General features: G+C 46.7%; 3 protein-coding genes across 3 annotated transcripts; 2 read left to right on the plus strand and 1 right to left on the minus strand.

The window, feature by feature from the left end:
* Window positions 1–718: 718 nt before the first annotated feature.
* F4812DRAFT_471301 (phosphatidylserine decarboxylase-domain-containing protein) lies at window positions 719–4,818 on the plus strand (the record flags this gene model as incomplete). The annotated part of the gene is made up of 5 exons (XM_047939078.1): window positions 719–1,345; window positions 1,422–1,466; window positions 1,570–3,790; window positions 3,844–4,595; window positions 4,660–4,818. Exons 1-5 carry the CDS (start codon window positions 1,181–1,183, stop codon window positions 4,816–4,818), a joined length of 3,342 nt encoding a protein of 1,113 aa, XP_047790315.1. The 5' UTR covers window positions 719–1,180.
* A 1,508-nt stretch (window positions 4,819–6,326) lies between these two features.
* F4812DRAFT_386716 (Afadin and alpha-actinin-binding-domain-containing protein) lies at window positions 6,327–9,641 on the plus strand. The gene is made up of 2 exons (XM_047932074.1): window positions 6,327–6,765; window positions 6,849–9,641. Exons 1-2 carry the CDS (start codon window positions 6,583–6,585, stop codon window positions 9,468–9,470), a joined length of 2,805 nt encoding a protein of 934 aa, XP_047790316.1. The 5' UTR covers window positions 6,327–6,582; the 3' UTR covers window positions 9,471–9,641.
* A 1,249-nt stretch (window positions 9,642–10,890) lies between these two features.
* Window positions 10,891–13,798, minus strand: F4812DRAFT_428425 (uncharacterized protein). The gene is made up of 6 exons (XM_047934192.1): window positions 13,469–13,798; window positions 13,165–13,419; window positions 12,988–13,107; window positions 12,821–12,936; window positions 12,212–12,770; window positions 10,891–12,161 (listed from the first exon to the last, which is right to left on the minus strand). The coding sequence occupies exons 1-6, from the start codon at window positions 13,586–13,588 to the stop codon at window positions 11,319–11,321; spliced, it is 2,013 nt and encodes a 670-aa protein (XP_047790317.1). The 5' UTR covers window positions 13,589–13,798; the 3' UTR covers window positions 10,891–11,318.
* Window positions 13,799–17,365: the final 3,567 nt, after the last annotated feature.

The raw sequence follows: 17,365 nt of genomic DNA on the forward strand, positions 1-17,365 counted from the left end.
AAACTGAGTACCTACTAGAGAGCGAAGGGTTTCGTCTGATTCACCAAGAGGAGTACGATCCAGGTACCTAAGACAATGGAAATAGGCTACATGCCGTTGTATTTCCTCCAGCTGGCGATCTTCTGGAACGCGGGATCATCGATCGCCGCCGTCCTGCAGCTAGAGCCTAGTAGTGAGGCACAGCCCTATTGCTAATTCGAGGACTAACAGCCGATAACCCGTCTCGAGCTTCTTATTAGATACACCGTTGCGTCTATGTATAGGTTAGGTGGTTAATACTAATATGATATATGATTGTTAATATCGAGACTTGTGTCTAAAGTTAGCACAAGCTGGCCGGTACGCATATTTGAATAAATTGTGGTAAATTTGGCTGCTATACTCAGGTCGCGCATAAAAAAAAAAGAGAAGCTTTTCTGGCATTGGTTTATTTTATTTACCTGGGGATGCTTGGAACAAAAAGTAATACCGATCTATTTTTGGCATGTATTATTATTATGTCCGGTAAGTTTTACCTAATAACTTATCGAGATTGAATCAAATCGAATCTTAAGGATTTTAAGGTGCTGCTGTTACAGTGCTGTATCGTACGTATTTTAGGTACCTAACGTACCTAGCTAGTGGGTCCTAAGAAGCTATGATACAGGTACCTTGTACTAAAGGAATAGCAACTACCTGTACTGCCCCTCTAAAGAGAAACTTGGCAACCCAGCTTCAAAAAAACATTGTTGATTCCATGAACAAGCTTCTTCTTCTCTCCCGACTTGTTATTTTCTTCTTTTTCTTGCTTAGTCTTTTTATATCATATAACCTTTTACTTTATTCCTAAAACTTATATGATATTTTTCTTCCTAAATCCCAGATCGAGTAATTGCAAACTCAAAAGTGGCTAATCCCGTTGGTCTTATCCAGCTTTATCCTTAACCTTAGGTTTAGGTACCTTTACGTGCCTGGAGTTTTGACATCATATCGAAATCTTAGCGCACCACCTAGCAACCTAGACAACCTAACAACAACCTACCTAGCTACTAGGTACTGCTATTTACCAAGCCGCTTTCCAAGACGGGATCCAGCACAACGTCACCCGCGTCTGCCCCCATTCTTGTTCCTTGGAAAACCACCACTCACATCTTGTACCTCCGCCCTCTTTTAATCCGGCTCTCCTAAAAAGTCCTCCGCCATGGTTCGCATTATCCCTCAACGATTAAAAACCTACACCTCTAGTTCCACCATCAATTCTACCACCAATAGCCGCAGCACAAGTCCCATGCCGACGAAACTCGATGCAGCCGTTTCGGAGGGGCGTAAGGACACGGGGTTGGTATTGAAGATTGTCATACTTCGAGTAAGAGACAACGAATCGATACACGATATCAGATTTAGCTTCAATTGCGCATTCTAACTTGCATTGATATATATAGGCCAGGGATTTAGCTGCCAAGGATCGTGGAGGCACATCTGACCCTGTATGCCGAACTCTCCTCTTCTTTCTTGCTATTCATCCCTTGCCCCAGAAGAAAAAAAAGGTAATATGCAAATGCAGACTTTGCTAATATTCCGTATCTTCAGTATCTCCAACTGACCTGCGGCGAAACTAAATTTCTTACACATCATGTCCCGAAGACCCTAAACCCCGAATGGAATGTCATCTGTACCGTACCTATTACCGGCGTAGAGAACCTACTGATCGACTGTATTTGCTGGGACAAGGATCGCTTTGGCAAGGACTATCTGGGCGAATTCGATCTAGCCCTCGAGGAGATTTTTGCGAACGAGAAAACCGAGCAAGAAGCAAGATGGTATCCACTCAAGAGCAAGAAACCGGGTAAGAAATCGAATAATGTCTCAGGGGAGGTTTTGCTACAATGCACCTTATTCGACTCGGCAAACAAGGATGCGACAGATGCCCAGATATTAGAAAAGCTGCATTCGCTTGCTACCGCTTTACCCGAAACCACATCCCACAATGTCACCCCTAATATGACACCCAGGCTTAGCCCGACCTCGATGCCGAAGCTTGGCTCATCCTCGTCTCCCCAGTCGAGTCAGAACACCACCGACGGATCTCAGGACGACGAAGATGATGACGAGATTTTGGACGACGACGAGACTCCCGAGGATGAGGACCCGAGCAAGCCCGATGCTCTTGAGAAGAGGAAGAGACGGCTTAGGATCAAGGGTTTAAAGCGTAAGAGAAGACAGAATCCCTACGAATTCGTCAACGGAGGTAGCGATGTCGTCGGCTTAATCTTCCTCGAAATTTGCAACATTACCGACCTTCCTCCCGAATCCAACTTCACGAAAACCAGCTTCGATATGGATCCCTTTGTCGTTGCATCCTTAGGCAAAAAAACGTATCGCACGCGCGTTGTCCGACACAACCTAAATCCTGTCTTCAACGAGAAGATGCTATTTCACGTACTAAACCACGAGCAATCGTATTCGTTTGCTTTCACAGTCATCGATCGCGACAAGTATTCCGGAAATGACTTTATTGCCTCGGCCTCCTTTCCCTTGCAGGGATTAATCGAAAGGAGCCCTAAAGCCAATCCTGAAACTGGATTGTATGACTTGAAGGAGCCAGCTGAGTATGTCCCAGCCCAAAAGTCAAGGCTCGCAAGACTCGGCCTCTCGCGATCATCCTCAACTCAGAGCTTAAGTAAAAACAGGCCCATGTTGCCCAAGAATTCTAGTGGGGCTCCGGCAACATCCCAAGAACAGGGAGAGTCGAAGGCAGCACCAACAACTGTCCCCAGTCCCGGGTTGCTTCAACCAGAGCAAGTTCCGAACCTCAACAGCGGCAACGGAAGCGGCGAGGGCAACGAGTTTGACGACACCGATTTTACCGTTGTCACAATTCCGTTGAAGATGAAGAATTTGGAAAAATGGGAAGCCAAACATAGCCCGATGCTGACTATTCGTGCTAAGTATATGCCGTATCCTGCTTTAAGACAACAGTTCTGGCGGGCTATGTTAAGACAGTATGACGCGGATGAAAGTGGTGAGATCAGTAAAGTTGAATTGACCACTATGCTCGACACGCTTGGCTCAACCCTGCGAGAATCGACCATTGACAGTTTCTTCCAACGATTCCCCCATAAGGCAAAGAGTGGGGAGCAGGAACTTACCATGGATGAGGCTGTCATATGTTTAGAAGATCAGCTGGATGCCAAGAACAAATCAGCTCCGGTGACTGAGAAGCTGAAGAATATGCTGCCTGACACAGAAAAGGTGAAGAACATGCTGAATCTGACGAGTCAGCCTGGCAGTGTCACGCCTTCAGAAGAAGGCTCCTTTACTCTAAACGCAGAAGACTCGACTGTTCAAGGGACTGTACCTGGAACGTCGACTATTACTGTCCCCGATCTCAGTACATCTGGGGAAGAGGGCGATGCATTGGATAAGGATGACCTCAATATTGACCGCGGTGAGGAACATGTCGTAGAGATTCGGGAATGTCCCATCTGCCACCAGCCTCGACTCAACAAACGAAAGGATGCTGATATTATCACCCACATTGCTACGTGCGCCAGCCAGGACTGGCGTCAGGTAAATTCATTAATGATGGGTGGGTTCGTCACAGCTAGTCAAGCACAAAGAAAATGGTATTCTAAGGTTATCACGAAAATTTCGTATGGTGGTTATAAACTCGGCGCCAACTCGGCAAACATTTTGGTACAGGATCGCCTGACTGGACAGATCAACGAGGAAAAGATGAGTGTATACGTACGACTGGGCATCCGATTACTATACAAGGGCTTGAAATCTAAGGATATGGAAAACAAGCGAAGTAAGTGTCAAGTTCATCGAATAAACCATATACCGCTACTAACAGTGTCTCAGTCCGCAAGCTTCTGAAGAGTCTAAGTATCAAACAAGGTAAAAAATACGACGATCCTGCTTCGAAGGCTCAGATCCCAGGCTTTATCCAATTCCATCAGCTGGACATGTCTGAGGTTTTACTCCCTGTCGAGGAATTTAAGAACTTCAACGAGTTCTTCTACCGCGCCCTCAAGCCAAACGCGCGGCCCTGCTCGGCTCCGGACAACCCCCACATCATCGTATCGCCCGCCGACTGCAGGTGTGTCGTGTTCAACAGTATTGACGCGGCAACTAACATCTGGATCAAGGGCCGCGAGTTCTCCATTAAGCGACTACTCGGAGACGCTTATCCGGAAGATGCTAAGCGCTATGAGAATGGTGCACTAGGGATCTTCCGTCTAGCTCCTCAGGATTACCACAGGTTCCACATTCCTGTAGATGGTATTCTCCGTAAGCCTAAACTTATTGCTGGTGAATACTACACGGTCAATCCCATGGCGATCCGGTCTGCTCTAGACGTATACGGCGAGAACGTCCGCGTCCTCTGTCCTATCGATACCGAACTGTTTGGTCGAGTTATGGTTATTTGCGTTGGTGCTATGATGGTTGGCAGTACGGTTATCACTCGAAACGAGGGAGAGGAAGTGAAACGAGCCGAGGAACTTGGATATTTCAAATTTGGCGGCAGCACTATCGTTACACTATTTGAACCCGGCAAGATGGTATTTGATGATGACCTTGTAGACAACTCGAACAGCGCTCTGGAGACACTGGTATGATACTTACCCCTCTTACGCCCTATGCTGCATGCAAGACTAGAGACTGACATACATGCAGATTCGAGCCGGCATGTCAGTTGGACATTCTCCACAGGTACCTCAGTTTACACCAGACATGCGCAAGGATGAGAAAGACGTTACGGAAGCGGAGAAGGCAGAAGCTCATCGCCGTATCCGTGGTGGTGGTGACAGCCCAGACGAAGCGTCTTTAACATAGGAAGAAGCTCGATGACAAGTAAGACGGGAAGGACATTGCATTCGGACGGCGTTATACATAAGTACCATAAGCGACGGCTTTTTCCGAAGATTGGATTCCATTGGGTGGATAGACGAGACATTGAGCATGAGACCGGGGGGAACTTGCAGCATCTGTCTAGAAGAAAAGTGGACATATAGCAACCAAGAGGGGAAAGGGGGTTGAAAGGTGAGGGGGGGCAATGCAGTCGCTAGCGTTCATCACACTTTTCAGCAAGGGGAATAGGCGCAAAGCAGAGACTATTAATGTATTATACATTGGACATGCAGCTAGTTACAGCCAGTTATAGTCAGTTACGGAGTGATGGTTCGATATCTGACAGCAGGATACATTATGTGTACCTACCTAGACACAGCCCCCCGTGGTCGACCCATTTTCGTATAGGCGTCAACCACCCGAATACTTGACTTCTATGTGCCTTAGGTAGGTACCTAGGTAGGCTTTATAAAGTCGGCGCGTATGTCACAATACGATGTTTATGCAGGGGGTATTATTATATGTGTGTTAGGTACACAAGGTGTTGTTCTCTTTGGAATGGGATCATAAACCCCGTTTGGATCGTTTGGACATGAGAAGGGATCCGTATTTTTTTATATATAGTTTTTTATTTTTTTGAGACCAACGGGGTTGTTTTTGTCAAGAACACACCGATATTTCCATTTCTGTAGATGCGGTCAAGAAGTCGGTATGCAAATGAAAAGCTTCCACGTGCATAGAAGGCGGGATGGATTGCGGGGCGGGAATTGGGATAGAAGATGTCATTTGCTGTCATCTGCGGTAATTTGGTTCTACGAGCCGTTACCCTAGTCGATACTCACGTAGGTACCTGCGCGCCGGGTAACGGTAGAGTCACGGATTAGGATAAGTATTATGGGGTACTTGTGCTAGGGCCATAGGTACCAGGACCATGCCGCCATGTGAGGAACTTAGTCTGGTAGGTAGAGGTAGGTAGGGAACCCTAAAGAGGAACCTTCACTAAAAAAGAACCTAAAAAGAACCTAAGGAATAGGTACGTACACTACTACTTACGGTTTACTTTAGACTACAAAGACTACCTCATATGTACATTGGGTGGTATGCAACCACCTTAGGTAGTAGATACCTAACCTTGCACCACCTAAGCACTTTAGACGACTCACTTAAAGTTTTTGTTTACTTTGAACCCCGCATAGCAACGGGATGCCATTTTCAAAAGAAAAACATTACAACTTAAGGAATGCCGCGGTACTGGCTTAATAAATCCACACACGAATAGACCCTTACAGCTATTTTGTACACTAGCTGGGCTCTAGTTGCGGCCCAGCTTTTTTACAATAGCACGCATACAAACAAGATTTTTTCTTTCTTTTCGCGACTTTCCACTTTCAATTGTGCAACGAAAGAAGAAGAAGAAAAAAAAGGGGGAAGTACGGAATAGGGCGAATTGGAGTATTGATTTCAATTGAGATCCCCATTATTGACATTGACATTAACATTGATATCGATATTGATATCGATAATTTTGTACAAGCACCAAAAATATCCATCAATCTGCAGCATCCCGTATACGCCAATGCGGACAGCTCTGAAAGCGAACGCCACATCTCTCGTTGCTTACTCCTGTGCCGGGTTTAATAATATTGGTCGGCAACGAAAACGGTAGATTTCTGAAAAGGCATCAGATCGAAAAAAAAGGGGGGAGGAAGAATCAAGAAGGGAAGAGAAGAAGAAGAGAAAAAAAGCAAGATGGTCGACCAGGATAACCTTCGCACGGCGTCGCTGTATATCAACAATCAGCTCCTATCGCGTGGTCTCCTACGTGATGGTCATAACATCAACTTCGCAGACCCGGAGTCTGGCGACGGGGGAGTGCAGGGCACCATGGGCAAGGTCATGAGCGTTATTAATGACCTTATCCTTAGACGTGACGTACGTATAACATTGTCAAGGTCTTTTATGATAACGATGGAGTGTGTGTCACATGCTAATACTTTTTGCTTTCCCTACAACAGCGCGACGCTGAGAGCCGAGAATCCTTATCTACAACTCTTCGGACACTCCGCGCTGATTCACAGCGTCAGACGACCGAGATCTTACGACAATCGGAAAAGCTGTCCGACGCCCAGCGAAAGCTTGATTCTGCGGAGGCTACGGAGCGTGCCCTGCGTACCCAGCTCAAGATCGCGGATCAGAACATCCACCGCTTGAAAGACGATGCTGTCAAGATGAAGACAATAGTAGCGCAAGCGCGCGCTGCCTGCGCTAACGAAGTCCGCAAGCGAGACCGCCAGATTGATAGTCTGAAGAAGGCCGTCACGGACGCCAGCAGAGTAAGAGGCGGCGGTAAAAGTCGGGATGTCCTATGCATCACCGTGATAGGAGAGATCGGCGGTGATGAGCGTGGGATGCCTGCCGGTTCGACCGTAGCCGAAGGCTACAGCCTACGCTTAGAGACCAATGAATTCCTTACCGAACTGGCAAGGGGTCTAAGCGAGGAAAACGAAGGTCTGCTCGCCCTAGTTAGACGTGTAGTCGATAAGCTGCGCGAGATGAGCGGTTTAGAACGCGGCTCTGAAAATCTGAATGGAGCCAGGTTTGACCACCATTCAGACAACAATAACGCGGATGTGGTGCAAGTGGCACCCCAAAAGACCGCCAATGAGCTCGCGTCGGAGTTGGAGGAGATCATGGAGCATCTTAGGACGATATTAACAAATCCCTCCTTCGTGCCGATCGAAGAGGTCGAAATACGCGAGGAGACTATCAGTCGCCTTCGCGCCGGCTTGGAAATAATGGAGTCCCGCTGGAAGGATGCCGTACATATGATTGACGGCTGGCGGAAACGAATGGTGTCAAGCGGCCAGTCAGTCGACGTGGAAGACCTTCAGATGGGCCTACGACTCAGTCCTGTTAGGGTCAGGGACGTCCAGGAGACGGCAGATGTTGTGCCTATGAGACTCTCCTGTGTCCAAGAGGAAGACGAAGAAGAGGAAGGGGAAGAAGAAGAAGAAAGGGATCAGGAGGAGGAATACGATGAAGAAGAAAGTATCGAGGCGCGCGAAGAGGTCCAAGAGAACTCACGCCAAACGAAGTCTCCAAGCCCGATTGAGTCTTTACACCTAATCCCAGCACCCGGATACCAAGCCGCAGAGAACGAAGAAAGCGATTCAGCCTCGGATTCTAGCAGCATCTTCCAAGATGATATAGATATAGACGAGCTGGATGCTGAAGAACCTAACGTCCAAGTCCTTCAAGAGTCTACCTATGCGAACTCGATGGATTCGCCCCCTCTCCCTATGCCACCGCAGCTCAGCCCGCTCAAGGACTCTTATTCGGCAGGAAATAAAGGATTCTCCGAGCGGGATTTTGCATATCGCAAGCACGCGGACTTTACGACTATTATAGAAGAAAACACTTGGGATTTGGCGGAAGAAGAAGAAGAGGAGGAGGAGGAGGAGGAGGAAGAGGAAGAACAAGGACCACCTCCGCCGCCACATATAGTCAAGCCCCAGTCTCCAAGGTCTCCGCATCAGCATCAGCAGAAGAAGTCAGTATCATACAAGAATTCTCCACCATGGCAAGAACAACCCCGGCCAAGTTCAACTGCCTCGTATGAGAGCCCCCTATTCGGTAGATCCGGAGAGAGGCCGTCACAGTCGGACCCTTCTCGCAAGTTGTTCTCGAAGCCCACCCCTAATCTAGGGAAGCAAATGTATACCAAATCTCAGCCAGAGCCAGGTAGCACAAACACACAGGCTCCCAATAAATCATCGAAGAGGCCAACTTCGTCGCCGGATCCCTTGGCCGCAGAGATGAAACGAACAAATTCGGATCCGACCAATCCTCCATCACGTCAACAATCCTCGTCGAAATCTATTCGTCGGGTACCTGCTACTACACAACAGCAAACGCAAACCATATCATCGTCTTCTTCCGCCTCTTCCTTAAAATCTGCGGCCAATGCAGCAGAGCGGCAACAAGAACAAACAATATCACGTCCGCGCTCGCCGGTTCGTAGCAACCAAGCTACCAACACCACTACAAACTCTTCACGTCTTCCCCGACCCAACAGCACCAACCCAGCCCCCCCACAGAGCCCGTTGACTATGGCCACTATCGCCGCGAAGCTAGCGGCCTCAGAACGCGAGGCCGACGCTGCTCGTGTAAGAGCTAAGCTAAGGGCTGTCCGATCTGGAGGTCAGAGACGTAACCCTGCCCTCAAGGCTCCTGCTACGACCGCTCCCAGCTCGCCTCCCCGAGAGACAAGACCCAACAAGGTTGAACCTAAGCAGGAGGGAAATGGCCTCGCCTCGATAGATCCAGTCAAAAAGGACAAAGATCCAGCTCAACCTCGTTCCCGAGGCGGGACACCAGCACGACGAACAAATCCCACGGCAGAGATCAACGAAGTTGACGAGTGGGCTGGATCCATCAGAGGTCGAGAGAAGGAGCACAATACTGATGGTAGCCCTCTTAAACAAAACGGCGGTAGTCCCCTCAAACTTGTCAAGCGAAGACGTAACCAAAACGAACGCCATACGAGCAAAGCCGCGTCCCGTCGACGAAGTACACTGAGCCCTTGGGAGTTGGATGCTCTTATCCAGGGGCCGGGGGCCGGGGTGGATTGTAGCTAAACCAGACTGACTACGCGATATCTACCGCAATCTATTCCATCACGACCCTGTATTTATCAGGGTATGATGATATAGGTGTAGGCACTTAACATGAGGCCTACCAAAAAGCCCCAATACCGGGCCGGCTGGCTCCATTTCACTAAAGCAGAAAATGATGACGATTGTTACGGTTTATTATGCTATGCTATTATGCTTAAAAAGAAAAAAGGAAAAAAACAAGAAAGTAACGACTGATATGAAATGAAATAAGTATGTTTCTAAGCTGGGGGGGGGGCATATAATAGTTCTAAGATCCGGAAGCTCAAAGCGAAAGGAAAAAAGAAAAATCGGTGCTAGGAGGGATGGAGGGAAGTTGTTGTTGGATATTCAAGGGGGGCCCAAGGCGGGAATATCATCATCATCATCATCATCATCATCACGTTACGAAGATCACGTACGAAGCTCCAATCTGGCCAAGAAAGAAAAAGTCTCCATGGGCGGGAGGATCGGGCGAGACACAATTTATTTATTGATATGAACGCCGTTGGATGCTATGATTATTACTACTTTTACTGCCTACCTACAGAACAGAACAGAACAGAACAGACGGCGAGAATAGAGCCCGGTCGTTCGTTTACTCCTCCAGTATTTTACTTTGTCTTATACCAATGAATGAGAGTATGATTATCTACTTACTACATTAGGTACTTAGGTACCTAGTACATACCTGGCTATTTTTGGTAAGGGGTTTCGATGGTTATTTCGTGTTGAATTTGTTACGTATTTATGAAAGATTTGAAGGGTTGGAAAATGAATGCTTTCTTATGGACTAACTCAGCCTTAGGTAGGTGCTAACGCTTATACATTGCTTTTGATTATACGTGTTCCGTAGACCTTAGAAAATGTTATGTACCTAACCTACCTAAACTAGTAGGATATAGGTAGGTGGGAAGTAGACCTTCGGTAAGCTGATGTTGATTCGACTAGATTAGTAAATAGGAGGTAGATATCGAGGTAGGTAAGGCACCTGGGCAGGTAGATGTATAAATGGTGTCTTGTAACCCTCAGGCTTAATACAGGGACGGGGTCGACGGCGAAGCTTACTTGGACAATAATTTAAGAGAAATACATTAGGCACGTACATACGTATCTGGTGATGGAAGGTCCGTGAAGTAGCTCGCAAGTTTCTCCTCGGGGGAAAAATAGAGATTTATATCATCAAGGTTCCACACACAGTGGTTACTTCAAGGAGCTCTGGTCGTCTATGGGGATAGGGGCGGGGAAGTTCCAAGTTAGACATCACAGTCGCGAGAGGTATTATAGAGAGCCTGCTACCTACCTAAATAGCAAAACGTGATGAGAAGGCATTACACAAAGCACGGGAGCCGACACATTCACTGCGTCGATACGGTCAAATAGTTACTACACGCAAAAGCAAACGCGAAAAAAAAATAACAATCGGTAAGGAACTTTGGTCGTCGTCCCCGAGCCAACCCCTGCTGAGTAGTTACAGTAGACTGACATGTTCGTGTCCTATTACCGACATTAATCCACAAGAGTATTAGACAGCTACCTACCTACCTAGGTATATACCTTTAGGTACATATACCGCAACTGGTTGTACATGAATTGGCATTTTGCAAAAGGCGGCTATCTAGAGCGTGCTATTAAGCAATTGAATAATGCAGAGGCTACCCTAGCCTATGCCAACGTGATATATATTCCACGACGTATCCTCATTCGATACCGTCGAAATTGACTGTCATGCGCAGGTATTTGTTCTTAACCCTACTAGAAACCAGATTACGTATTGTTCGGTACTCTCCCTGGTTAAACTGACCCATCTTGATATGGACAAGGTTGGCTGTTCTATGACAGTTCGTTGTTCCAGAATTGTAGGTGAGTATTGAAGAAGCGTTGCCGATCGGGATGCATCGATGGCAAGTGAGCCGGCGCCCTGCTAATAACCTGAGCATTATGATGAGAAGCAGCCCACTCCTGAAGATCCGCCTTTGATTGTTTCGCTCTGTGGTATATCGTCTTAACCCCGCGTTTGATGAACTTTGCGAGCAAGGTGTCCGGAAGCTGTTCATTGGAGACATCGATACTACGCAGGTTAGGAAAACGACTGATGAGTGTGAGTAAGGCCTTATCGCAGTCCCTATGTTGGCAAAGGTTCGCTGCAGTTAGTCCAGTAATGCTGAGGTATATGATGCTTTCGCTTCTAAACCAGTTAGGGGGCTCAATTTCGAAAGCGTTTCCGAATAATGCATGTACGGGCAACGGTCGTATGTCAAGCTCTCGAAGGGTACCCGATTCTAGGCTAGGTCGAGCAATGCTTTCAAACTCAGAGGTCTCGAGGCGGTAGGTCAATAGTATTGATAATCTCTCGAGTCGGCGAAGCTGAGGGAGGGCTGAAGGTCCAACGTGAACTGTTAATAGCCAAGGAGGGTGAGGGCTGCTTACGACCACGGAAGAAGAATACATACCAAAGCGTGAGTAAAGAGACGGGCCTTCGAAATGTAGTTCACGCATATCTTCATTAAAACCACTATCCTGGTCGTCTTCGCCGGCGATCCTGTATAAACGAGCAAAATCTCCAACAAATAGGTTTCGCAGTTTTGGCCACTTGGTCATCAGCAGCTTAGCCGAGTATCTGACGTTGTCAATCCAGGCCTCTTCCACATTAGGAGTTAATTCTATGATGTCGCGCTACATATCGTCAGAATCACCGAACAACCTTCGTAATGAAGCAAACTTACCAAGTCTGGAACCTCAACTAAGCCCGATTTGTGGACGGGATGTCCAAGTCGGATAACTCTCAACTTTTCAAGCTTTGCCCAACCAGGATGCCACATCGTATCAGGGTCGACCACGGCGTAATCCGGGAGCTCGAAGATCGAAAGCTCTTCTAGCGAGCTCTGAGATGCATTTACCAGTCTCTCTAGAAGTCCAAGTTGCGGTCGTACTCCGTAACCCATGAAGAGGTGAGTGAGCTGTGGCAGTCGGAATTGTGGCGGTAGCGAGTCCAGTTCAGCGGAGCCGCGCGGATCTCGAATTTTAAGCACTTTAAGCTGCTGAGAGATTTCTAGGACCTGTGAGAACTTACACCACTGCAAGAAGTGGGACAGGCCATCGATGGACAGTTCTCTAAGAGCATTTTTGCTGTATTTATTATACAGCTTGAAACTAGGTAGCATCCTTCTAATACCCGGATGGCTTCGTTGGGTGAGCTTGTACGACTGGATACACCACAGGCTTCTAAGAGCGTCTGATTTGGTCAAAACGTTGTTCCAAGGCTTGGAAACTCTCAAGCAGCGGCTATCGGTTGAGTCAACAAACAGCAAGATAATATTGAAAAGAGAGCTTACCACAAGGACTTGAAGTCAAGAAACTCGAACGTCATACGAATAAGTTCGACGGGAAATTTCTTGACGGGATCATATGCGGCTAAAGTAGCCACCTTATCTCTCTGAATTCGCAGCTTCTACGTAAATGGTTAGGAGAGTCCATGAGTGAATTTGACGCATATACGCACAGGTAGCAGAGGATGATGAGGATACTTTCTCTCCACAAGTTCGATGCCTTGTCTGTACATGTGGTACGCGAGGGTCTGCTTGCCTTGAAGGCGAAGGATCTTACCGAGACGCAGGTAGGCCTAGTAGAGGTAAATAAACTTGCCGAGGTGGTTAGGGACCTAAGCCAGCCAGCATACCTTGGGTTCCCTTGGAGCGAGGTTGACCATACCCACGGCAAGGTCAAGACATTTGTCTAATTTAAGCCACATCTCATATGTGGCGATAAGCGCGTCAACAGCGCGAACATGGACTTGTTTATCACAGCGCTTGGTACGAGATGTTAGAGCTGAAAGGGTGTCTTTCAGCTGGTTGTTTTCTATTCCCGTCAATATCTCTTCGTTCAAGTCCAATATCATCCCGTTAGGGATTTGACAGCTACAACAATTCATAGCCTAAGAAAGTAAGCGCGTGCAAGCATTCGATAGATGAGGAATAACAAACCTTCTTGAATAATTTCGCCGCAGCTCCATAGTCTTCTTGCGCATACAACTCCTGGCCCTTCCTAAGGGCGAGGGGGCCCGCTGCCTCCTGAGCTGACGCGGAGTTCACGGAGGTTGCCATTATAAAAGGGAAATCGAAGCGTACCGGGAAAAAAAAATAAAGAAAAAAGAAGCTGTTGATACGAGACGAGAGAGCAATTACTGTCAACAGGTACCTAGGTAACTAGAGAAAACAAGGCATAGTCGAATCAGGCGTTTTAATACGTAGATGCGGGTTAATGAAGCAGCCAAGCGAGACGCGTTAAGTGCAGTTGCATTTAGTGGAGAATACGTCAGTGTAAATTTCAATAGGTTAGGTCCTACCTGTAGGTACAGGTATGTAAGGTTTGAAGGTTTGGCGGGGTAGCGGGGTAGAGGGGTAGAGGGGCTACCTGAACCGGTACCTAAAGTACCACATGCGAGCTCTACCAACCGGAGCGTACACATCTCCAAATAGATTCAAAAGTAGCTCTTGAATGATATTGAGGTGTATAAGTTTGTTACGAATTTACATTATAGAAAAAACAGTTATGCTAAGTGAGTACCTTTAGCGTGGCTAATTTTAACATTACGGTAAACTTTATGCATATATGTGCATATCCGGTCCTTAATAAGTATAAAAGAATTTCTTATAATTTACACGTTCCTTATTAAATGATCTTATTTTATTACATACAGAATCATATAATACTATATTCTATTTTAGTAATCATGTTAAAATTAACTATATATATTATCCAAGTATATATTCCAGTTATATTATTGACGGGGTATAAAAATCCATCGTCGAACTACATATATTCAAATTTCCTGATGGAATATATTAAGCACCTACGACCTTATATCTATCTCATACCTCATATTCATATGCACATAGTGTATAATAAGGGAATTATGCCCGGGGTAGGGAAGATATAATGGGAGTGTTCACCCCATGCTATATACAGGAATAGATAGTAGGCATACCGATCCTGTATCTCATGTATCACAACCCCCCCGGCCGCGAGATGTGGCACAAAACTATTCGGGGGCCAAATTAAGGGAACTCGTGACCATTTCGACCACAATCCATCTGATTGTAACAACCTGAAATTAGGTAGGCAGATTACTATGTCCCCTTGTCCAATTTAAACTTATCAAACATGATAATCCGTAGCCGCAGTTTTCGTAGCACACAACTTACACATAGAGCAAGGCCGAGCAGACCACCTCAAGCGCTTCCTCTTACACATTACATTACATTACATTACATTACATTACCTGATGTTACTAGCTTACAGATATAGTTAGCACGCAAAAAGCTATACGAAGTAAATGACGTATGCGCCGTTACCCACATCATCCCGCCCGGGCGGAATCTTCCTAGTCTCCGCCCGGTAGCATCACCCCATATTCATCTCTTAGGCAGCATTCCCCTCTCCCTTTCTGCGCTAACACGAGCAGTATATCAACAGGAGGAGGCGCTGCTATCACCGAAGGAGCCGTCAAGGCCAAATAGCCCTGCCATAGGTAATCGCGGCCAGCGCTCCCCACATCATCCTTCCCAAGATTCACATCTCGGAAGTATATTTCGCCTAACGTAGAGGCGCAGGAAACCCTCTCATCTTTTTTTTCTCTTCCCGATCGCACCACTCCGGTCCGCGAAGTCCCGTCTGGGATTGCTGGGCTCGACAAGGGGTGCTGACGAGAAACCAAGAAAAAAAAATTAGTTAGGTAACAGGCAATAAGTCCAAGTTAGTAAAAGACTCAAACATATCCCAGACCCCCAACTTTTCATCCACTCCTCCTCCTCCACCTCCACCCCACTTCATCGCGACCTTCGCAGATCGGAACTCGCTGCCTTCGGCCTTTCGGAACATCTTAATATATCCTTTCCAGTCCTTCGCTATATCGTATTAGGGCGTTCTAGCGGCCTGCTGCCTGCCTTGTTACTTCTTGTCGCGCTCTACTCCATTCTGCCCTTCCTATCCGGCGCCTCCTGCCATTTCCCGTTGCCATGAGAAATTGTAGGTCATGTAAGGCGGACTATATGGGCTATGGCAACGTAAAACGATGCGACGTGACTTCAATTATCTACCGACCTATAAGTCGATAAACACACGTTCAACGGTTTAGACCCCCGCGATCTGGGTTGGTGCTGGCGCCGGATGCTAGGCAGGGCGGGAGTCGCATTGGAACTTACCGGGAGACGCCCCCGCAAGGCGTCGTCGTATGGGCAGGAGATCTCTCTGCCCTTGCAGGATCGCTCGGCCACCGAGTTCGTGTTTGACCGGGGAATCCTTATTAATAGCTTATCTCGTCACTTTCCCGCGCTCTAGTAAGATCTCCCTTTTTCTTCAAGCTATTCGGCCGAAACGGCCGTTGGATGTTCATGGCTGTGCGTAAACTGGAGGGGTCCGGTAACATGTATTCGTGTCAGAGTATATATATATCTTATCTTATATATACATATATATACAGGTACAAATGAAGAAGTTGCGCAAATATAGAGGTACCTAAAAATATAGGTTTTCGGCGTGTGCTACAATGTAATACATGCGGTGCAGTTGGATAGTTTTCACTTGTCACTTTTACATATGAGCTCAGCTTATTGTTCTCTCGATCTTCCAAACCAGGTACTGCGGTCGTCCCCCGTTCTACCGGAGTTGGATACATCTAATCGGGTAATTTATCAAACGAGCATCAGCTGCGCCCCGCGTTTAAAAAAAATTAATAATAATAACAAGGTGTCAGATAACGGTAGCGAGTGGCGAGTAACCGAGCCGCAAGTAATACATTACATTACATTGTCTTAGGTGTTCCCAAACAGCTCGCGTCTAACTCGCGGTTACGGCGTCAGATGCGTTAAGTGCCGCGTTTAACAAGTTAACCTAAAAAAGCCACGTGGAACAATATGCTGTAAAACCGGAAACTAAATGCTGGCTGACTATGCCCAAACAGCCGAGACGCAACGGCAAAAACCTGGAACCAATTTTATTTGAGTTGTTACAGGAAAAATAAAATAAACAAAGTCGTACAAACGGCGACAAACAGCTGGTGCGGCACTTGGAGTTCGCATGGGTACCTAGTGTTGGATACGCAATATAGCTATGCATCGCTCCTACATACACCACCTGCCGTCCATTACCTATCACTATAGGCGGGTCCCAGCAGCGTACGTGCTCGCATTACGTATATGTGGTTTAAATTTATATCGCATTTGTATCAGCCCGCCCACTATATGTCCCAGTTAGGAATATCTATCTTAAGTACTTACTTATTGAAGTAAACGCCGAGAGGATTATTTTTTTAACTAGCCTTAAAATAGAAATGCCGAGGTGGGAATAGAAACCGAACTAATGGGGGATAACAAAAAATAAAAAATAATGTCTTCTAGAACTACAACATGCTAGTGAAATGCCCGTTTGTATGTAAGAAGTACCTCGGTATAGGTATTAACATTGTCGGGATGTAAACAAGGCTTGGCAACGAACTGACGAGAGGGTTACCTATTGTGAGGTAACTTTTTAGATGGCGACTATTTTTAGCTGCACAACTCAAGGTAAGGAGCCAATAATAATAGCGTTTCTTTTTTCTATACCTTACTAGCGTAGCTACTAGTGCCTCTACTCCGGTATTGTACCACCTATTCTTTCGGTCCGCTAAGGTCGTTCTCCACCAGAGCTGATGATGGATTAGGCGGGGCTAAAAAAGACGTAAATTCTTCAGAGGTGGACTTATAAGAGGCAGCTTATGTGGGTTTTCTGCATATACCTAAGCTACCTAAGTACCTAAGGTAAAAAAAGAGGTTGGGGGGCAGTAAGGAGATCTACAACCTAACAGGTAGGTAGGTAGGTAGTTACAACACAACCCGGCGATA

Source organism: Daldinia caldariorum (assembly GCF_022478825.1).
Source record: "Daldinia caldariorum strain CBS 122874 unplaced genomic scaffold F4812scaffold_8, whole genome shotgun sequence".
Classification (NCBI taxonomy): Eukaryota; Fungi; Ascomycota; class Sordariomycetes; order Xylariales; family Hypoxylaceae; genus Daldinia; species Daldinia caldariorum.

Bases quoted from the DNA above. Each gene is read 5' to 3' on its own strand.
- F4812DRAFT_386716 (XM_047932074.1), top strand. From the start codon at position 6,583: ATGGTCGACCAGGATAACCTTCGCACGGCGTCGCTGTATATCAACAAT. The intron at 6,766-6,848 runs GTACGTATAACA...TCCCTACAACAG, and splicing joins ACCTTATCCTTAGACGTGAC to CGCGACGCTGAGAGCCGAGA.
- F4812DRAFT_428425 (XM_047934192.1), bottom strand. From the start codon at position 13,588: ATGGCAACCTCCGTGAACTCCGCGTCAGCTCAGGAGGCAGCGGGCCCC. The intron at 13,420-13,468 runs GTTTGTTATTCC...TTACTTTCTTAG, and splicing joins CGGCGAAATTATTCAAGAAG to GCTATGAATTGTTGTAGCTG. The intron at 12,937-12,987 runs GTGCGTATATGC...CCATTTACGTAG, and splicing joins CTCATCATCCTCTGCTACCT to AAGCTGCGAATTCAGAGAGA.